Source organism: Pleurotus ostreatus (genome assembly GCF_014466165.1).
Source record: "Pleurotus ostreatus strain PC9 chromosome Unknown scaffold_7, whole genome shotgun sequence".
In the NCBI taxonomy this organism is placed as follows: domain Eukaryota; kingdom Fungi; phylum Basidiomycota; class Agaricomycetes; order Agaricales; family Pleurotaceae; genus Pleurotus; species Pleurotus ostreatus.
This window is the reverse complement of record NW_023503162.1, coordinates 2717501-2735301: the sequence shown is the minus strand read 5'-3', so window position 1 is coordinate 2735301 and position 17801 is coordinate 2717501. Positions and strand designations below refer to the sequence as shown.

The following is a 17801-nucleotide window of genomic DNA, read 5'->3' as shown; positions in this document are numbered from 1 at the left end:
TGGCTGCACGTCTGGCGTATACCACGCAAAGGTTTTGAGCGCAAACGGAGGAGATGAGCACCGTGACCGAGGACCTGTAAAGAAGGTTCGAAGGTCCAATAGTCCTACAGTTGAGGACAGTCAAAGTCCGCAAATTGCGTAGCGCTCGAACGGGATTTTTTGGGGACAAACTAACGCCAGATTCAGACTCAGGATAGCTGAAAACGTCTGAAAAAGCACCTCCGAAGTTTTTCCCACGAGAATCTGTCTGCGCCAATATTTTGGAGCAAAAAATTCAAATTGTGTGTACCTCTGTGGGCCTTTTCGGGATGACAGGCGCCCAAGACTGGGCATGCAACCCAATTCTTACGATCCCCAATTGGAAGTTGCGTCGAAATATCGCTAGCCTTTGTTTTGGAACTATCCCAAAAGCGCCTCAAGCCATAAATTCTCACACCGATGGCGTTTTCTCTCACGCTCCTGATTTTCCCATCACGAAGCGCCCAGAAATATGAATATTTTTTCTCAGGAACGGCTCGATAGAAGTCCAAGATTTTGACGGGATCAACATGAGCTAATCAAAAGGAGTCGATTGGCATATTTTTCATAATTTTATCTAATATATTCGGCTTACGCCAAAATTTTGAGGGTATTTTCCAGTAATTCGCCTTTTCTGGGCAATCGGCTCGTCAGAATTGGACAAGCACGGTATCATTCGAAAGGGTTTTCAAGCCGGAATGTATTCCGCGCAAGTCCGGAGCACAATAAAAAAACTTTTTATTTTAGCGGACTTTGACTGTCCTCAACTGTATAGCTTCCATCCACCATGCAAAGTGAACCTGCAGGTCTTCGAGACTTGGAGTGGACTGTAAGATCGATTGGAATAGCGCGTACTGCGTTCCTCGAAAGGCAACACCGGGAAGATAGATACGTTTGACATAACGGGCGCAAACTCCACTTCCGGCGGTGATACCGCACAAAAAGCTGTTGGCCATAGCCGAGATATCAGCGTCGGAACGTCCTTCGGCTTGACCCCAACCGCCATACTCTTGCCGGAATGGAACAAGGAAAGAGACGTCGGAGTAAAGGAACGGTTCAGCCAGAAGACGAAAGGCGTGCGATACAAGAAGAAGGTTCGCAAGGGAACCCTTGTCCACAACGTATGTCGTAACGATACGTGCGATTTCAACAGGAATCGCGATAACCATGATGTGCGGTAGGTGTTTGTGATGAAATCTGTTGCCAAGATAGAAATTGGCACAGGCGCTTAGGGATGTCGGGATGCAAATCGTGCCGCCAGTAATATATTCTTACTCTCGTTCTAACTACATCAGTTATTGCCCGACGGCACATATGAAGTTGGAGTGCGAGGGGGGGGGACTACGCTCAACTTGCATTAAGAGCGCCAGCACGCCGCATGACTATCACTGAGATCAAATGGGACGATCGTACAATCTTTGACCCAGTCAAGCCACCATTCCGCGTGCGGCGTCACCGCAGGGCGCAGTGAGCGTAGCTTTACCGGCAGCGGTTCTCCCCTTGTGAAGCAACAATACTCCGTAAAGTTTACCAGGGAGGTGAGTGGGAAACTGATGTAGAAGAGTGATGGGAGTTTATCGAACGCCCTAACGACTCTACCCCAAGGCCCATCATTGGGCGGGCCCGGTCTTCTAACCCAGCCAGCCTCTTCTTGCGTGCTGGAGAGGCGCAGATGCCGGAGTTTGGTTCCCTTGAATATATCGATTTGAGAAAGCGTCTCGAAGATCGGTGACTGAATCAGTACATACTCATTGATAAGTAAGGTACAATGGCATGTTAAACGGAGAACTTACATTACCGGGGTCTATCTCTAGACACTCCAGGTTCGGCATTCGTGCGGCCACAGCAGCGAGCTTGCGAAACTCGGAAATCCGGGTGATGCAGACCACAATCGAGCTGAGGGCCACATCGTTGAGGCACTCGAGGTCGTCCAGTTTTGCACGTATGTGTGTGATTTGGTTCGTTTCGAATACGGTGCTGGCGACGTCTAACGTGAAAGTATCAATTACGCAAAGTCTAGGAAGAGCAGGGATTTTGAGGAAGGCCGGAACCACTAGGCGTTCAAGCGATATTTGGGATGCAAGGAACCATTCTAAGCCCTGTTTGTTGAGTTTAACTCCGCCATAACATACTAGGCTTTTGAGCATGAACGGAGGTGGTGAGCTCAGCCCCTGCGGGTCCGTAAAGAAGGCACGAAGATTCAAGGGGTGCAGCACATTCACGAGCTGGGACGATCGGTGAAATTGAAGGTCTTCAAGATTCGGAAGCGACTTCAAGATGCGTTGGAATAATGGGTATTGTTCTCTTCCGAAGGCGGTCCCAGGAAGGAGGATTCGCTTGACATGAAGGGCACGACCGCCACTGCCCGCAGTGATGCAGCATAGAAAACTGCGTGCTGTCGCAGATAGACCACCCTTTGCGCCGCTCAATCGCAAACCTGGGGGCACCGAGAAAGACGGGAGGAATGAGACACTGGCATAGAGGCGCGGTTCAGCGATGCGTTGGAAAGCGTGTGATGTGAGCAGGAGATTGAGCAGGGTGATTTTGTCGTCTTCGACGTGACTTGTAATGATATCTGCGATTTCCACAGGAACTGTGGAGGCCATGATGGGAGTTCCGTCGAAAATGATGGAAGCGCGGGAGCGCGTAGACTGATCAAGCAGCCGGTCTGATCGCGCGCGCCTAGCAAAGGGATACGGCGCGAAGCGTCGCTGGCAAGCCACCACGGCGAGGTGCATCCCTTGCAGCCTAGAAGACGCGATGATCCTAGAATGGCGTTGCTACTGCATGCATTTGATGCTCCGTGTGCGTAAGTCTAGCAAGACACGGCCAACCTGGTTGGAAATAGGGCTTCTCCAAGAGAATGGGACAAAGATCTGAGGCGAGAAGTGGGTCCTCAGGTGCGGGTAGAACCTTGAAGAGTTGCGTCTTTCGGGCGTCGTAAATGCGACAAGCCAATGTCCTAGATATGGACTTTAAGGGAAAGACTTACCAGAAAATATACTGTCGGGTCATTGCCAGAAATCAAGCATTTGGCAAGGATGGTCAAGGACATGGTGGTTGAGTGTTGAGAACATCGTAATTCCCGTTCTGTGAAGGAGTCCGAACCCGGTGAACCGACGATCAACTCCACGTGGCACACCCAACTCTATCAACGAGCGGCGGGTACAGCAACAAACTACGTTTGACCAGGCGAATAAACTAGCCATCTGGTGGGTGCGATGTGCTTTTTCCTGGAATTTTTATGTACTGATGGAGGAGGAAACGGCCTCATGTTTTTTCATTTTTTTCCCCATAGAGTATCCATGATCAAAGAGAAATTGGCCCTGGGATTGCTGGTAAGTACAAGCTTGATCAATCGCGATTGTACTGCCAAATGTACTTGACATCTCACTCGAACCTGGGGGCGACGTGCTGGACAGCTTCATGTAGACAACTTGTAACACTGAAGCAACCTCCGGTGTCCGTACCATTGCTCTAAATTGCGAAGTTATATCTCATCTCATGTATCCTAGGTTTGAGCAGCCTATCGTCCTTTCCCTGCGCGAATGTCTCAAGTTCAATTTGCCTCAACGAGGGACTCGGTACAAACCGTGATTATGCATGATTATGGAACATCGAGGACCATCGTGTCGTAGCAATGACGCCTAAAAATGGATCCGCAGTCTCGGGGAATGATCAGGTTCAACCCCCCCTCGATCCCTCCAACTATGGAGGCTTTGAGGTTTCAGCTAGCCAGACGGTGAAGATCGCCGCGATACATCCCATGGGTGCTGCTACCTACCGTTTGGAATGACGTCTCGACAAATAACGCAACCGAGCGACCTGTCTTAGCTCGCATTAACGGTGAAAATTGGCGTCTCGCCTTGCACGGCGTGCATCTCACAAGGCCTACACGCACCTCCCTCATACGCACTGCGCAGCTCGTTGGCGCTTTCTTCCAACCACCATCCCCATTAATGATGCTGGCTGGAGAGGCCTAGCTCGCAGTGTGTACGCTTTCCCGCGTCGAGGGCTTTTTTCTACCCGCCTGGCGTTCGTAAGCGACAGCGAGTCGCGGGTCGCGATGTGGTCGCGATTCGAAAACACTGAGTCGACGACGGGAAACGCACCTGGATACGAGGATACGAACCAAACGCACTCCTTATCTCTCTGCACAAGCGGCAGGCTCCGTGTCTCGCATCCCTGGTTCGGAGTATCTCCTCATAACTGTTTGATATTGATATTGACCAACATTCAAAGGCACCGGCCGCCTGTACGATGAACCCGTCTTTGAGCCTTTCATTGTTTCTTGTCCAGGATTCAGTAGGTGTTCTTATATTTCGCCTAGGGTCCTCCTTGTCAGTAAACTAGTAATGGAAAAATACAACTGCCTTCCTACCGACTGTGGTGTATGCGGGCAGCCGAGTGCAGGCCGAGTGCTCAGTCATATAAAGAAAGAGACCCTTAGTGGCTGTGCTCCAATCATTTCCGTTCTTGCGAGCCCACTTGCTGGCTGCCTGAACAACCGTGTAGCCGTGGAACATATTACGGTATCCATGTGATCTCGACAGTTTCTCGCTGAGTAAGTGACTGAGCTGCTTTACGCTGTTGGTGCGTGCATCCGGGAGACCTCGAGATATAAGGCAATCCTCGCCGACGTCTCATTAAAAGAAAACCATCCATCTAATTCCCTTCCCGCTCTGCTGCATCTGCTTCGATGTCAACAACAACTCCTAGATTAGGAAAGACCGGGTCTATGGTCTCGGAGGCAACAGCAGACATGTCGGAACAGCCAACACCTGCATCCAACAAACCGTTTTCGGCACAGTTCACAGACAAAGATACCAGGACTTCAGCAGCTCGAAGCATATACCTTAAAGTGATGATCGGCTCTTCATTTGCCATCTCACTCGCTATTTTTGGGGTGTTCTCGATATACTGGGGTTCTTTGTGGAAGACACCGGTGAGGCAGTTGCATGGCTGGGTCGTGGTAAGTGCTACTTATACCCAAAGTATATATAGAATATGTTTTTATGTTGATGTGCTTTGATCGTCGTTCTAGGATTTCGACGGCGGGGAGATTGGTCAAGCCGTGTTGCAGGGGATCCAAAACATACCAGCTGCTGCGACCAAGGTCCATTGGGAGGTACACCCTGCCGGCGAGTTTCCGAATGGGGCGGCGGATGTATCTGCTGCTGTGCTCGAAGAACATTGTTGGGTGGCTATTTCTAGTGAGTGTCCGTACTTGATCAGATCTCCCCATGGATCGTAGGTATATATATATATAGACAGAGCTAACACTCTTTGTCGTCAGTCAACTCAGGGAGCTCCGATGCCCTCACCTCGGCTTTGGCGAACGCGAACGCATCGTATGCCGGGTCGAGTGCGATCACTGTATTCGCAGAGGAAGCGCGGAATGAAAATGCATTCCGAGGGTTCATCCGTCCGAGCGTGCGTCTCATTCTTCTTGAGATAAGTATGCCTACTGAGATTACCTCGATTGATTTTAGGTCGATGCTGCGCTCCAAACGATCAGCAAACAATACGCTATTAGATTTGCTCAACAACTTGCCTCCGCTTCTTCTTCATCCGTAAATCTGACCTCTGTACTCGCCAACGCCCCGCAAGTTATAACGGAACCGCTATCGTACACCATCGCCAATCTGCGGCCTTTTGATGTTCCTGTGTACGATTTCACTATATCCCAAATATGCGGATGTTCGGCTGATCTGAGTGTCATAGAGCGACTGCAGCTGTTTTCGTCGGACTTATCTACATGACTATCCTTGCAGTGAGTCTCTTCCTCGACCCCATAATCATTCTCCAATTACTGACCACATTCCTGCAGTTCTTCATAGTGGTGCGTACCGCGGGGTGCTGGGCCCTCTTTCTATTGCGGTATGAATGGCTCACTAATCTTCGTCTTTGTTGTTTTGCAGATGACCGCCAGTGCTGCTCGACAGATGTCCGGCCTGGAAAACATGCTTACCTACGGCTCCCTGGTCCGAGTCCGTATCGCCACGACATTTATGATATACTTCATCCTATCCGTAAGTCCCTTTCCCTGTCTCCAGAGGCTCGATAACTCACCTCATGCATCTAACAGCTGTTCTACTCTCTCCTCAGCATGGCGTTCGACCTTCCTTTCGACAGAAAGTATGTATCCCACTCGTTCTCTCCACCACGATACTAACCCCCCTCTCTCCAAGATTCGGCAACTCCGGTTTCCTTGTCTTCTGGATGCTCAACCTCTTTGGCATGCTCGCACTTGGCCTGGCTCTCGAATCCCTCATAACCCTCCTCACTCCCCGCTTCATCCCCTTCTTCCTCCTCATCTGGATCATCACTAACGTCTCGGTTGCCCTGTTCCCTCTGGACGTTCTCCCAGGCATCTTCCGGTATGGGTATGCGTGGCCCTTTTATAATATCTCGAGGGCACAGAGGGCGATTGTATTCGGGACGAAGAATGATGGTGAGCCCCCTGTCTCTTCTTTTGGGTGAACGCGGTTGCTGATCATCTCATCGGTTCTTCTCTGTTATAGTGGGGCTGAATTTCGGCGTTCTCATCGTATGGGTTACGATCTCGTGCATCACGCTGCCGTTCTTCCAGTGGCTCGTCAGGCGCTCCGATATCAAAGCCCAAAAGACGAAGGAGCGGCTCGAGGAGAAGGTGGAAGAGATGCCGTAGATGTTGGAGTGGGGACACCAATATCATATAAGCAACCGATAACACAACCGACATCACCGATATCGTTCGAATCTGCCCACATGGACACGTCCAACTTACCCCTCTCCCGGGCACTCCCCGAGCACTCAGACGTCTGACAGCTAATGATCAGCAGCTAATAAACCTACACACATGCACGAATGCAACCTATTGGTATCTAGCGATGCCCTCACTATGTATACGACTCTTCCGATACGATGACGACGACGTCTGGACGACTTTCTTTACCTAACTACTTACTTACATAGACATTTCGCATCCTTCGCATTCCGGTACATCATATGATAAATCTACTTGCATACCTGACCTGCATTTGGTACTAGCTACATAGTTTCTTCCCTTCGCATTTGCATTTGCATCCACCCTCGCTTGTACATACTTTAGATTACTTTTGACGTTAAACAACGCACACCAATGGACTCCGTGTATATCTACGCCTTAACCCCAAAATTGACTGTTCCTTGCAATGAATAAATTTAATTGAATATGATGTGTTGTATGTCTATCTGTTTGCCGTGCGTGTGTCCGTCCTGACGGGTATCGTATAAAGTTATAAGAACCACCTAATGACCGCCTCACACTCTCATACCATGTACCGTCTACCAGAGATTCTCATCTCCAGGTAGGAGCGACATAACGACCGGCTCCGTACACGTCCTATTATTCGGCGAAGACAGTCCAATCCTCCTCGCTTTAAACGTGTTGGCCGGGTGCGTCTCCGGGCCCTTATCAGTCTGCGATCTGACCATCTTCCTGCGCCTATCGAACGTTGATCCGAATCCCATCCCACCGGTGAACGCCAAGTCCGAAGGCGATCGCTGTGATGGCGATTGCGATTGGGTGGGTTTACCTCCCCCCGATGGGTCCGATGCGGAGGTGGGATCGGCCAATGGCAGCAAAGGCAAGAATCTATCGGGGAACAGACGCGAAGCGAGCGCGTTGGGCTGATAGGACAGCGAATTCGGGTTTATGTTGATGCTGGTAACGCCGTTAACGCCATGAGCAGGACTATTGGGTGTGAGCAGCTCGATCTGAACGGAGGGGCGTGCGGATTTGAGGTTTTGGATGGAGGATGAGGGGATGGGAGGGTATGGGTATGGGGAGGAGAGTTTCAGGGTTTTGAGGTTCGGGCAGATGAAGTGTCGTGGCGTCGGTGTGGAGGTGGTGTTGAGGGGGTGAGTGGGTGAATTGGCGTTGCCAGAGGCGTTGCTGATACTTCTGTCAGGTGTCTCGCCTTCCGCCGCGCCCGTACGAGCCGCGATGTCTTCCTCGAGTGAAGGCATATGGCTGCTGGCATCCGCAAGGAGATGCAACAATCCCACATGTTCATCACCATCCGTGTTCCCCGCCGAAAGGACTTCCAGACTCTCCATCCTCGAAAAGCACCACTGCCACACCGGGATCTCGTCGCCATCGGCGTCCCAGCCTCGATCTCCATGGTCTCCATGAGCATGATGATCAACGACATGCGTGAACATGCATGCGTTGGTGAGGCTGAGGGATGTTATGTTGATCCTGCCGTGCGAGGTAGCGAGTGCGCTGCGGATAAGGAGGCCACGGAGCGTTGCGCCGAGGTGGTGGGCAGGGTTTTTGCCATCTAGGTCATCCAGAGTGAGGGCTGTGAGCGATGGTAGCACGAGGGCATTGAGAAGGAGAGGGAGGTGATTGCCACGGAGCGAGAGGTGGGTGACAAGAGGGAGGGAGAAGATACGAGGAAGGGCCGTGACGGCGCGGTCCTCGTTGGCATCGTCATCTGATGATGTGGTAGCTGTTTTGTGAATAGGACTTGTAGTGATGTCGTCTGGCTCTGATATTCGACAATCGATGTGTATGTCTACGAGAGAGGGATTGGCGTGGAGACAGCGCAGGATGTCTGATGCGTTGATAGGGGTTGCTCTCAGCGGGCGCACAATTGTCAAGCTTTCAAGCGTGCTGAAGGAAACGGGGGAAGGAAAGGAGTGGTTTGTTAGCTTGAGAGAGCGCAGGCTGGAGAGGGCCGGGAGCGGGAGGATATGTGGAGGGGGCGCTGCGACATGCGGCCGCGACAACGACGGGGTCAACGGGGCATCTGGGAACACGTTGATGTTCAGCCGCCGCAGAGAAGAACAGTGCAGCGACGGCGGGTACAGAAAGTGGAGAAACTTGTGGGCAACGTCCTCCGAGGACGTCCGGATTGATAAGGCTTGGATTTGCGGAGTATTCGCTTGAATGACATTGATGCACGGAATTCGTGAGAAATAGGCGTTGTGATCGTCAGCCGTCGCTAGCTGTGGTTCCGCCTCGACACCGTTCAGCACGACGTACAGGCTCAATGGACAGTTGCGGGCCATGGCAAACCACAACGCTGCTTTGCTGGCTCCCTTCTCCCTGGCGGCGTTTCGGCCCCGCTCGTTCGGGGACTGCCGAACAGATATACGCAGACGAGTCCACACCGGCGGGGTTCGCTGGACGACGTCGCGGAAGGATGTGCAGACTGCTGAGAGAACAACAGGAGCGTCGGGACAGAATGCCGTACAATGCCCAAATATCTCGCCAAGCAGCTCAGGGGGGATCCGGGTTATAGGCGCATTCGCGTTTACGTCCATTGGCTCGCTGGCTTGAAGTGGCCCACACCGTAATAGCGAAGGGTATTAGTTGGTTGTACGTTGGAGAAGGCGGCAACGCATAATAATTTCGAAAAACTTTATGAGTGGTCTTGGGGGTTGTTGAGCCATGTTGACTTTAGGGAATCCTTGCGGAAAACGATCGCTCGAGTCCAGTACGGCCTGGACACTGCTCCGGCAATGATCTCGCATGGATTTCGCATAAAATCATCTCTGCCCGGTAACCGACGACGTGCTTCGCAGCCAATAATCATGGGATACGTACCAGGCGTGCTCTTGAAACCCTCACTTGAGCTGCACCACAAATGTTCTGTCAAGATGCTGAGCTGCAGAATTCAATTAAAGACAAGGGGACAAGCTGCTTGGGAGGAGCCTGTCTGTTCTCGGCAGGCTACCACGACTCCTATGCATGTCCTGAACAAGGCAATTCGTCGCCCAAGGTCTCTTGGTTATTGGCTGCGCTCCTTCACGTGCAATAAGCTCTGCAAGCGGCAGGCGCAAGCTCAAGAGCCTATTATCAGCGCAGAATCTACGGAGCTCCGTACATCCAATCAGCCATTGACGTGGAGATTGAACGCAATCACGAACTCACTGATCTTCCAGAATGAACCGGCGATGGAATCGGACTCGCAGGGCGCTTGAAGTCGAACTTATTATAGGAGCTACACTAGGAGATCGACACTGCTATTGTCAACTGCCTGTTGGCTAGGATTCAAGAAATATATTCTATAACTCGCTCGAAAACAAGGTCAGACTACATCGAGAGCATTGAATATTGAAATATTGATGGCTTATTCAACTCCAGTAGGCTCCTATCTCTTAAGTTTGGGAACTTCTCACCATGTTCCGTCCATGATGCGACCTAATACATACGATGCCCGGCGTGATGAGGCCCAGGAAGGATTCAGACGGCAGAGTTCAGATGAAAAAATTGGCATTGAGGTTGCCCGGTTGATACACTCGATGTGCTAACGGACCCGCTCTCGAAGCGTAATCTATATTCACTTCTAGACAACTATTTATACGAAATTTGTGATTCACGTAAGACTGATCTTCTCGTGGAAGCATTGTCCGCGCGTGGGGGCCAGTCATTCAGTTCATTCAGTGAAGAATCCTCGAGCGCCGAGTATAGTCCATAGAATAAGCGTAAGGCCGATATATATATAATACTACAGATATGGAAAGAAGCCAGATACAAAATATAGATACTAACTAACTACTAGCGGGTCCTACGTAGGGAGAAGCGTCGGAAACGCTGATTTATTTATACAGGAAACGGAAATGAAATAGAGTGCGGATGGTGAGATTGAGAGTTGTTAGCAGTAAGTAATAGAAAGATTAATTGAACAGCAGTGGGAATAAGTCATTCGTCGACAACATTGATCGGAATAGAAATAGAGATAACAGGAGATTGAAGGTCGAGCGGGAGGAGAGAGGAGGAAATAAAGATGAGGTAGGAGCAGGAGGGATGAGGAGAAGGAGAAGGATTCCCGTTCGTTTGAACGGGCGTTTAGACGTATTGCGTTGAGGTAACCAACCGTTGACTGGAGGAACCAGGAAACGGGTGAGAAGCCATTGCTCATGGGATATGAGAGGTCATCAGAAAGGCTTTCCTTCCAGCCATTTCGTAACGTCTCCATGTCTTCTGCGGATTTGCGGATTGTATATTTGCATCAGTGGGCGCCGGAAGTGAAGGTGGGAGAAGGTGATGTGGGAGGCGAGACGGGGTTTCTCAATTTCTCGCGCGCACACAGTCGCCTGCGACCCGTACGAATGGGATCCCAGGAGTCAGGCTGGAGTATCGATTATCCCAGCCCTAAATTCTTCTTCTTTCTCTTCTCTTCTATCATCTCACATACCATCTCCCATCGTCGCGTCGCCCACCTCCCAATTCATGCTGTTCTCCCACCGCAGTAGCATTGACGGGCTACGAGTAGCAGAACCTGTCGAATGCGCCTCACGCAATCACACTTCACGATTCATGTCTTTTATCTTCCGAGCGCATACTCGACCCCGACCTCATACGATGCAGAAACGTCCCCGCCCTGCTTTTCGTAGGACTTTGCACGGGATGGGGAGGGGGTGAAGACGGCTGGGCCGGAGGACTACCACTACTACCACCTCCACTACCGCCACTCATCCCAGCAGCAGCGAATTGTTGCGCGGCACTCGAGTTCGGATTCGAAGACAGGTTAGCGTTCGCAGTCGTCGTGACGGACAACCTGGGTCGATGGCCCTTCCCTCCCGATGTCGGTGGACTGAGCATGCTACCAGTACCCCTTAAGCTCCCTTTATTGGGCGGGCTTTCGGGCGGGGACCCCGGTTCTCCGTTGCTAGGACAGGCACGCTGGGAGGGCGTCATGAGGCCGGCGGTGCTGGCTCTGCGCTGCGACTTGCTGTGACTATCAGGAGAGGGTGGGTGAGATGAACTCGACCCGCTTTGCGGTGGGGTCTTCACGCGAAACGGAACAGAGGTCATGTGAGCAATGAACCGCTCGCTGATCCTGTGGGGAACGTCGTCGTCTTGGGTGTGGGCGTGAAAGATGGGCCAGCATTGGGTGAGCCGAGTACGAAGGGTGTCGCTGTGGTCTGACCAGTGCCTATCATGCTAATTTTATCAGGTTCGAGTGGGTAGGCAGAAATAGGTGTCGCAGAGGAGGGCTGATCGACCGGGGAGAAGCTCATAGAACGGTGTCGCTGGGAGTTGTTGGGGAGAGATTCTGATGAGGATGGCGAGGAGAGTGATGGATGCGGTGGCGGTTGCGGGTTTGATTGATGTTGCGCTTGAGGTGTGATGGGGTTCAAATTAGGTGTTGCAGGGACTAGGGGTGGCGCGAGGGACACAACGACGGCAGTGGGCTCCAGCGCCCGACGGCCTTCTTGATACAACCGAAGAGCTTGAGCCTGCGTCTGCGGTATCTCGTTCGAATTAACGCTGTTGCGATAAGGAGACTGATGCCACCCTCCAGACACCAAGGGCAGATTCAACGTCGTGTCGCTCCTATTGTGCATTGCTAGATAGCGCTGATTCTCCCTGTGCAGCCGCCGTACTTGGGCTTGTCGATGAAGATCCGCCATCCATCCTTGCCACTCAGCTTCGCTATTGTATCCATCGCTTTCATCACTCTCGTGGAGCCCAAAATCGCTTTCGTCTGATGAGACACCACCGCTCACATCGGACGCGTACGGATCTGCAGGCTCTCTGACCGAGGGCGTAGGCGTCAACGTCGAGTGCGTGGACTTGACGCTCTTCCTGCTCGACGCCTTGCCCTTCCGCTGCTTCGACCCCGAGCCCTTTGACTTTCCCGAGGACCGCGTGCTGTGCATCTCTGCCTTCATCGAGTCGTTTTCATCCGTCAGTGTGCGCCCCCAGAGCATCCACCCCATCGCGCGCCCGACGTCCCCCATCCCAGCCTTCTGTGCCTTAACGGCGATGTCGACGCGCCACTCTGGGTACGGCAGCGCGCCGAAGGTGTTAGTGGCGATAGAGTACTGCGAGTCGCGCCGGAAGCTCTTGCCACGCGAGGATGCGGCTGTGTGGGAGAAGGTCGTGGAGCCGATCAGGGAGATTTGGGACGAAGCAGGCGAGTCTGGATGGTGAGCGTAGACGCGACTTGCTACCGTTGGACTTGGGAGAGGTGAACTAGAAGCCGACGTCAACGAGGACAGCCCAGGCACGAACGTAGACTCGATAGGATCGGGCGCGAGTCGGTGGAAGATGCGGAGAAGACTGTTGAACGCTAGGTAACGATCCGTATTGGCTGAACTACAGATGTTTAGATTCGAGAGGGCCACTCACCATCATCATTCACAGCGTCCATCACGATCCATTCGCCGCGCCCTCCTCCCGTTCCCACTCGCCGACTCGACGTCGGTACGGTGGCAGACTGGGATCTCGCTGACGAGACAACACTAGGGCTGGGTTTGAACGAGATGCTCGAGTCCATCGTCCGGAGGTCCGTCGTTCTCGTTTCAATCGAACGCAGATCCGCGCTCCGTGCGTCCGTTAGGGATTCCGTAGTAGTAGTCTCGTTCCATGCCTCTTTGTCCTCTTCGCCAGTCCCGCTTTCAGCGCCAGTCCCAGGCCCCGTCCCATCCCCGGATGCGTTTCCCGCCGCCTCTCCATCATTTCCCCGGCCGTGCCCCTCCGACACGTATCTATACCCCACCTTGTACCCGTACCCGCCTTTGCTTCTCCATGGCCCCCGCCGCCCGTACTCCGACTCGTCACTCTCTTCTTCGCTGCCGCTCGTCCGAGCGAACACTGGGGACGATAACACTGTTTCGTGATCGCCGTCTTCCTGCCTTGCGTCGCCGCGCGAGGGTGGGGGATTATGTAGATTGTGGCTAACGACGGTGCTTTCGGCAGAGCCAGAAGACGGACCGGCTTTGCTTTTGTCTTTGTCTCCATCCTCTGGCTCGGGGTCAGCCCGCCCTTTCCCTTTCACGTCCTTCTTTTGCTTCTTCTTGTCCAGCTTCCAGGAAGACATCGTAAACATGTTGTTGAGGTTACTTTTAGACGAGCTTTCCGTGAGGCCTTTCGAGGACGACGGCTTGCTGCTCTAGATCCATCACGTCAGCGCAATAGGTATACAAGCTGTCGGGTTACTTACCCCTTTCAGATTCGACGACGAAGGGAAGCTGCTCCGCAGGTGAAGCTTCTTGCGTCCAGTGGCCTTCGATTGCGAACCTGCAGTGATTGTGGTTACGGTGGTGGACGTCGTAGGCGTTGTCGCGGACTCTGGGCGTTTGGATGGCTCCGCGGGAGGCGGCACCTTGGGAGGCATGCGGAATTTGACGCAAATCACCCGGTTTTCATGTGAGGTCGGAACGAGATTCTTCAGATGGTCGGCGTTGTTGATCGACATGAGGCTCACAAGCTCGAGCTCCTGAGCGGGTTCGATGGCCTACACACATTCGTCTGAACGGCGCAAACAGAAGCGAGGCTGCCACACTCACCTTCGGATCCTTGAATACCAGCAGCACTCCCGCCTTGATCACAATCCAGCGGTCACGCCACTCCAGCGCCGTCTTCGTTTTCCGCTCGCGCTGCCCCCGCACCCTCGGCAGATCGTCTCGGTAATGCCGGTCTTCATGCTTCGTTGGCCCAGGATCGTCTCTCCACACGACGCGCAGCACTTTGATGGGGCCCTCCCAGTACGGGCGTATGTAGTCTCTGAGGATATGGCGGGGGAGGTTGACGATCACGTTTGCGCGGTGGATCTCTAGTAGTTCATACGGCCGTATGTCGTACATCGAGATAGTAAAATCGTCTTCGAGGATCTGTCCTGTAGAGAACCGAATTAACGTGTATTGTGAGGCTGAATTGCTGGAATCGCGCGGATCGGCGTGCGCTGAGGAATAAGATGGAGATGGTCTGTGAAACGCCGGGTGGGGCGAGGAACGGGCCCCGTCAGAGCGTAGCGACCCGGTCTGCGGTGCAGGCAGCGTCTTCCCGCCAATCCTCCCGCCTGAGGGGATATCCCCTTCGCTCAACCATTCCCTGTCCATGCCCTCGGTCCCCTCCGCCGCCTTCGGATCGTCTTCATCGTCGCTGAGCTCACCCTTGGGGTGGGGATCCAGCGGCTGCGCAAATGTGATGGGGGACATGGGTCGGTGGTTCGGGTCGGGCGCAAAGACGATGGGCGATGAGGGTCGTGGCCGGGGATGTCTTGAGGACATCATGGGTGTCGATGGGCGCGAAGTGGACCCAGCAAGCGAGGGAATGCATTTCCCGAGCAACCAGCCTTTCACATCCTTGATTGTCCATCCCTGGTCGACGTGAGTGACCAGCCATTGGTCAAAAGGAACTAAAGGAACATTCAAAGCGTCGAGCAAGGGCACGAATGCGAGACGACGTACTGAAGCGACATGCGACCGGGCTGAGGGGATTTGAACTGGCGTTGTCCGCCATTATCGCCAGACTTCAGCACGCAGCCAGAAGACGTTTATTGTCGCCTCCACCACATCCAGGACCCTGGGGGTGCAATTCAGGACTCCGGCCAAAAAATATCTGATTTCTGCTGGAATTTCGTGGGACTTTGATTTAGGCTACCCCTATCGCCCCTATCAAGCACAGTACCCACTCCGGGGTTTTGCGCCTGGACACCACTCTACGCAGCCCACCAGCGGTGCAACCGCCGCTACCGTTCATGAACTTCGCTTTTTCACTCCAACATCACCACATGCTCATCACCACATGGTTAGCTAGACAATTCTTGATAATCAAAGCCAGAACGTTCGTTATTTCCTTGATTCTATGTCGTACTCCACAGCTTCTATACTGTATTTATAGCAACTTCTCCCCGTGGCCGTTGATAGAAGGCCATAAATTGGGCGCCAGGACATAGAGAAGCATCTGATCTTTTCTAACCTTTCTGCTCGTGTTTCAGTCATATATAACTCATCCAATCAAGGCAACAAGATGGCACCTATGTTCGTACATGTCAACTGTCGAGTGGGGTGAAAAAAGAGACGCTGTCGTTGCAAAGCTATAAGAGGCGGATACTTATCAGGCGAGTCGCTATCAAGCCCCGGAACTCAAGCTTCGCATCAGGCACGATGGCCAGCAAAGCCGCAACCCAGTACACAGTTTTTCTCATCCATCATAACGAAGCGCTCACCCTTGGTGCAGTTATCTCCAATTTGACATACAGTGGTCTAGTCTTGGTGCGTATTGTTTATGCAATTAATATTCAGACGCTCATTTCGTATCCAACTTAGCGCTCCTCTTCTACGACTATGCCCTTACCTTCCCTTTGGAAGTGAAGTATATCTGGGGGTCGAAAGGTCGCGCGTCGACCGTTCTGTATATCTTCTGTCGATATGCGTTAGTTGCGAATGTCCTCTACTTACTGGCTATAGCCAATCGACTCAAACAAGGGGTACGTTTCTTACAATGACCATCTTTAACGATGTTTCAATATCCGTTGCAGTCTGTTCTTTTCTTCGGTTCTCCCGATGGTTTGACTGAACCTCCACATCCTCGTTAGTTGCGATACGTGGTACAAGATCATCGGCGCGCTGAGCGTCCTCGGGAGAGCAGCCGTTATCCGTAGGAATCTTTCCCCGCCTTAGGATGTCACGCACTGATCCCAAAACACGGACTCCAGTCACTTTTACGGGTCGAATTTACGCCATATACGCAAGAAATAAATATGTCCTTGTTTATCTCAGTTTTCTCGGGCTAGTTTGCATTGCATTAGACATCGTAAGCACCAGATCATGGAGCGCCTGCGATCCAAAATTGATTGATTCCGTGCGCAGACCCACGTTCCTGGTCTTCGCTGCGTTGGCTCATCTAGTATTCCACTGTACGTCTCGTGGACCTCTTTCTTACGTTGTCACTCACTATATACTCCCCGTACAGCGGTAAGTTCGCGCTTCTCAAGGTGTGGACTACCTAACCTGACTGCGCAAATTGAAGCTCCTCTCCTTCTTTCAATCCTGATGATTGTTTTTGAGTTCTCCGCCGCGGTTTTGACCGTCATCCGTTGCTTGGTGGCGTTCAAAGCGGCTGGGGGGAGGAAGAATCAGTCCAAGGGACTCATGAACCTAATCTTCGAACAAGGCGTCCTATACTTTAGGTGCGTGGGTTCGATTGACACCATCACACTGGCGGCTGATCACAGTTTAACCTTGATAAGTATCGTTACTATCATCACCATGGCGGCGTTAATACTCAATGTGGTCAGTTGATCCAGCCCAGCAATCTTCGTTTTAGCTGATTTGCCGCCGTATATTCAGAAAGCACCTGTACGTTGTTCCAAGTACTACATCTGACGTCCCTGATTTATTTCGGCGGCAGGCTGGGTTCCTGCAGCGATTACTAAATGCATACCTACTGCCGTGAGATATCTTCTTTACTGCCCTTACCCAAGTCAAAGTTTGCCTAACCAGTGTATATAGACTCTCGGGCTTACTCACTGCACGGTTCTTACTGCACATCCGAGTTTACGAGGATAAACAAGAAGCCAGAGCCTTGGGTGCTGCAGCGAGGAGTCAAGTCCACGCTTCGAGCACGTTGGCAAGCTTCCGTGCTGCTGCTGGCGACATGGTTTCGGGTCTCGTCAGCCAGTTTGGTGATGACCCCGTTGAGACGGTTCAGCGCGGAACGGTGGCGGGCGAATCCAGGTCATCGGCGATGTCTGGAGGCGCAGGGTTGAGTGGTGATGTTCCCTTAGTTGAGCCACAGTCTGGACATGCCTGTGGTTCCTCGAACGCGGCATGAACTGACCGAATATTGCAACCGCGTCCGGGATACGACTTACATGCTCCCCTCAGGTCCATCGTGTCATATATCTGCAGATGTACATGGGCTGTTTCTAATCTAATCAGATAGGTCAGATGGTCAGATCGAAGCTCAATGATCGAAGCCCCTGTACGTACTACCTGGGTCTCGCCTCCATGTTCTTCGTCAGCAGAAGTGGGCCCGCTGGGCTTCGACGGCGTCAAAATTGCCTCGCAGAACC

At 52.5% G+C, this 17801-nt stretch overlaps 6 protein-coding genes across 6 annotated transcripts; 2 read left to right on the top strand and 4 right to left on the bottom strand.

Moving 5' to 3' along the window:
• Positions 1–761: 761 nt before the first annotated feature.
• Positions 762–1187, bottom strand: PC9H_010187 (uncharacterized protein; the record flags this gene model as incomplete). Its single annotated transcript, XM_036779681.1, has 1 exon — positions 762–1187. The coding sequence occupies one exon, from the start codon at positions 1185–1187 to the stop codon at positions 762–764; it is 426 nt and encodes a 141-aa protein (XP_036629070.1).
• Positions 1188–1375: 188 nt separating this feature from the next.
• PC9H_010186 (uncharacterized protein) lies at positions 1376–3073 on the bottom strand (the record flags this gene model as incomplete). Its single annotated transcript, XM_036779680.1, has 4 exons — positions 1376–1750; positions 1812–2611; positions 2853–2946; positions 3011–3073. The coding sequence occupies 4 exons, from the start codon at positions 3071–3073 to the stop codon at positions 1376–1378; spliced, it is 1332 nt and encodes a 443-aa protein (XP_036629069.1).
• A 1644-nt stretch (positions 3074–4717) lies between these two features.
• On the top strand, positions 4718–6688 carry PC9H_010185 (uncharacterized protein; the record flags this gene model as incomplete). Its single annotated transcript, XM_036779679.1, has 10 exons — positions 4718–4990; positions 5063–5231; positions 5315–5451; positions 5511–5686; positions 5743–5791; positions 5849–5860; positions 5940–6050; positions 6107–6156; positions 6210–6472; positions 6543–6688. 10 exons carry the CDS (start codon positions 4718–4720, stop codon positions 6686–6688), a joined length of 1386 nt encoding a protein of 461 aa, XP_036629068.1.
• Positions 6689–7326: 638 nt separating this feature from the next.
• PC9H_010184 (uncharacterized protein) lies at positions 7327–9312 on the bottom strand (the record flags this gene model as incomplete). Its single annotated transcript, XM_036779678.1, has 1 exon — positions 7327–9312. One exon carries the CDS (start codon positions 9310–9312, stop codon positions 7327–7329), a length of 1986 nt encoding a protein of 661 aa, XP_036629067.1.
• Positions 9313–11302: 1990 nt separating this feature from the next.
• Positions 11303–15244, bottom strand: PC9H_010183 (uncharacterized protein; the record flags this gene model as incomplete). The annotated part of the gene is given in 6 exon segments (XM_036779677.1): positions 11303–11834; positions 11846–13070; positions 13130–13892; positions 13944–14237; positions 14290–15140; positions 15193–15244. The coding sequence occupies 6 exon segments, from the start codon at positions 15242–15244 to the stop codon at positions 11303–11305; spliced, it is 3717 nt and encodes a 1238-aa protein (XP_036629066.1).
• A 647-nt stretch (positions 15245–15891) lies between these two features.
• On the top strand, positions 15892–17560 carry PC9H_010182 (uncharacterized protein; the record flags this gene model as incomplete). Its single annotated transcript, XM_036779676.1, has 6 exons — positions 15892–15914; positions 15965–15999; positions 16054–16214; positions 16266–16317; positions 16757–16916; positions 17239–17560. The coding sequence occupies 6 exons, from the start codon at positions 15892–15894 to the stop codon at positions 17558–17560; spliced, it is 753 nt and encodes a 250-aa protein (XP_036629065.1).
• Positions 17561–17801: the final 241 nt, after the last annotated feature.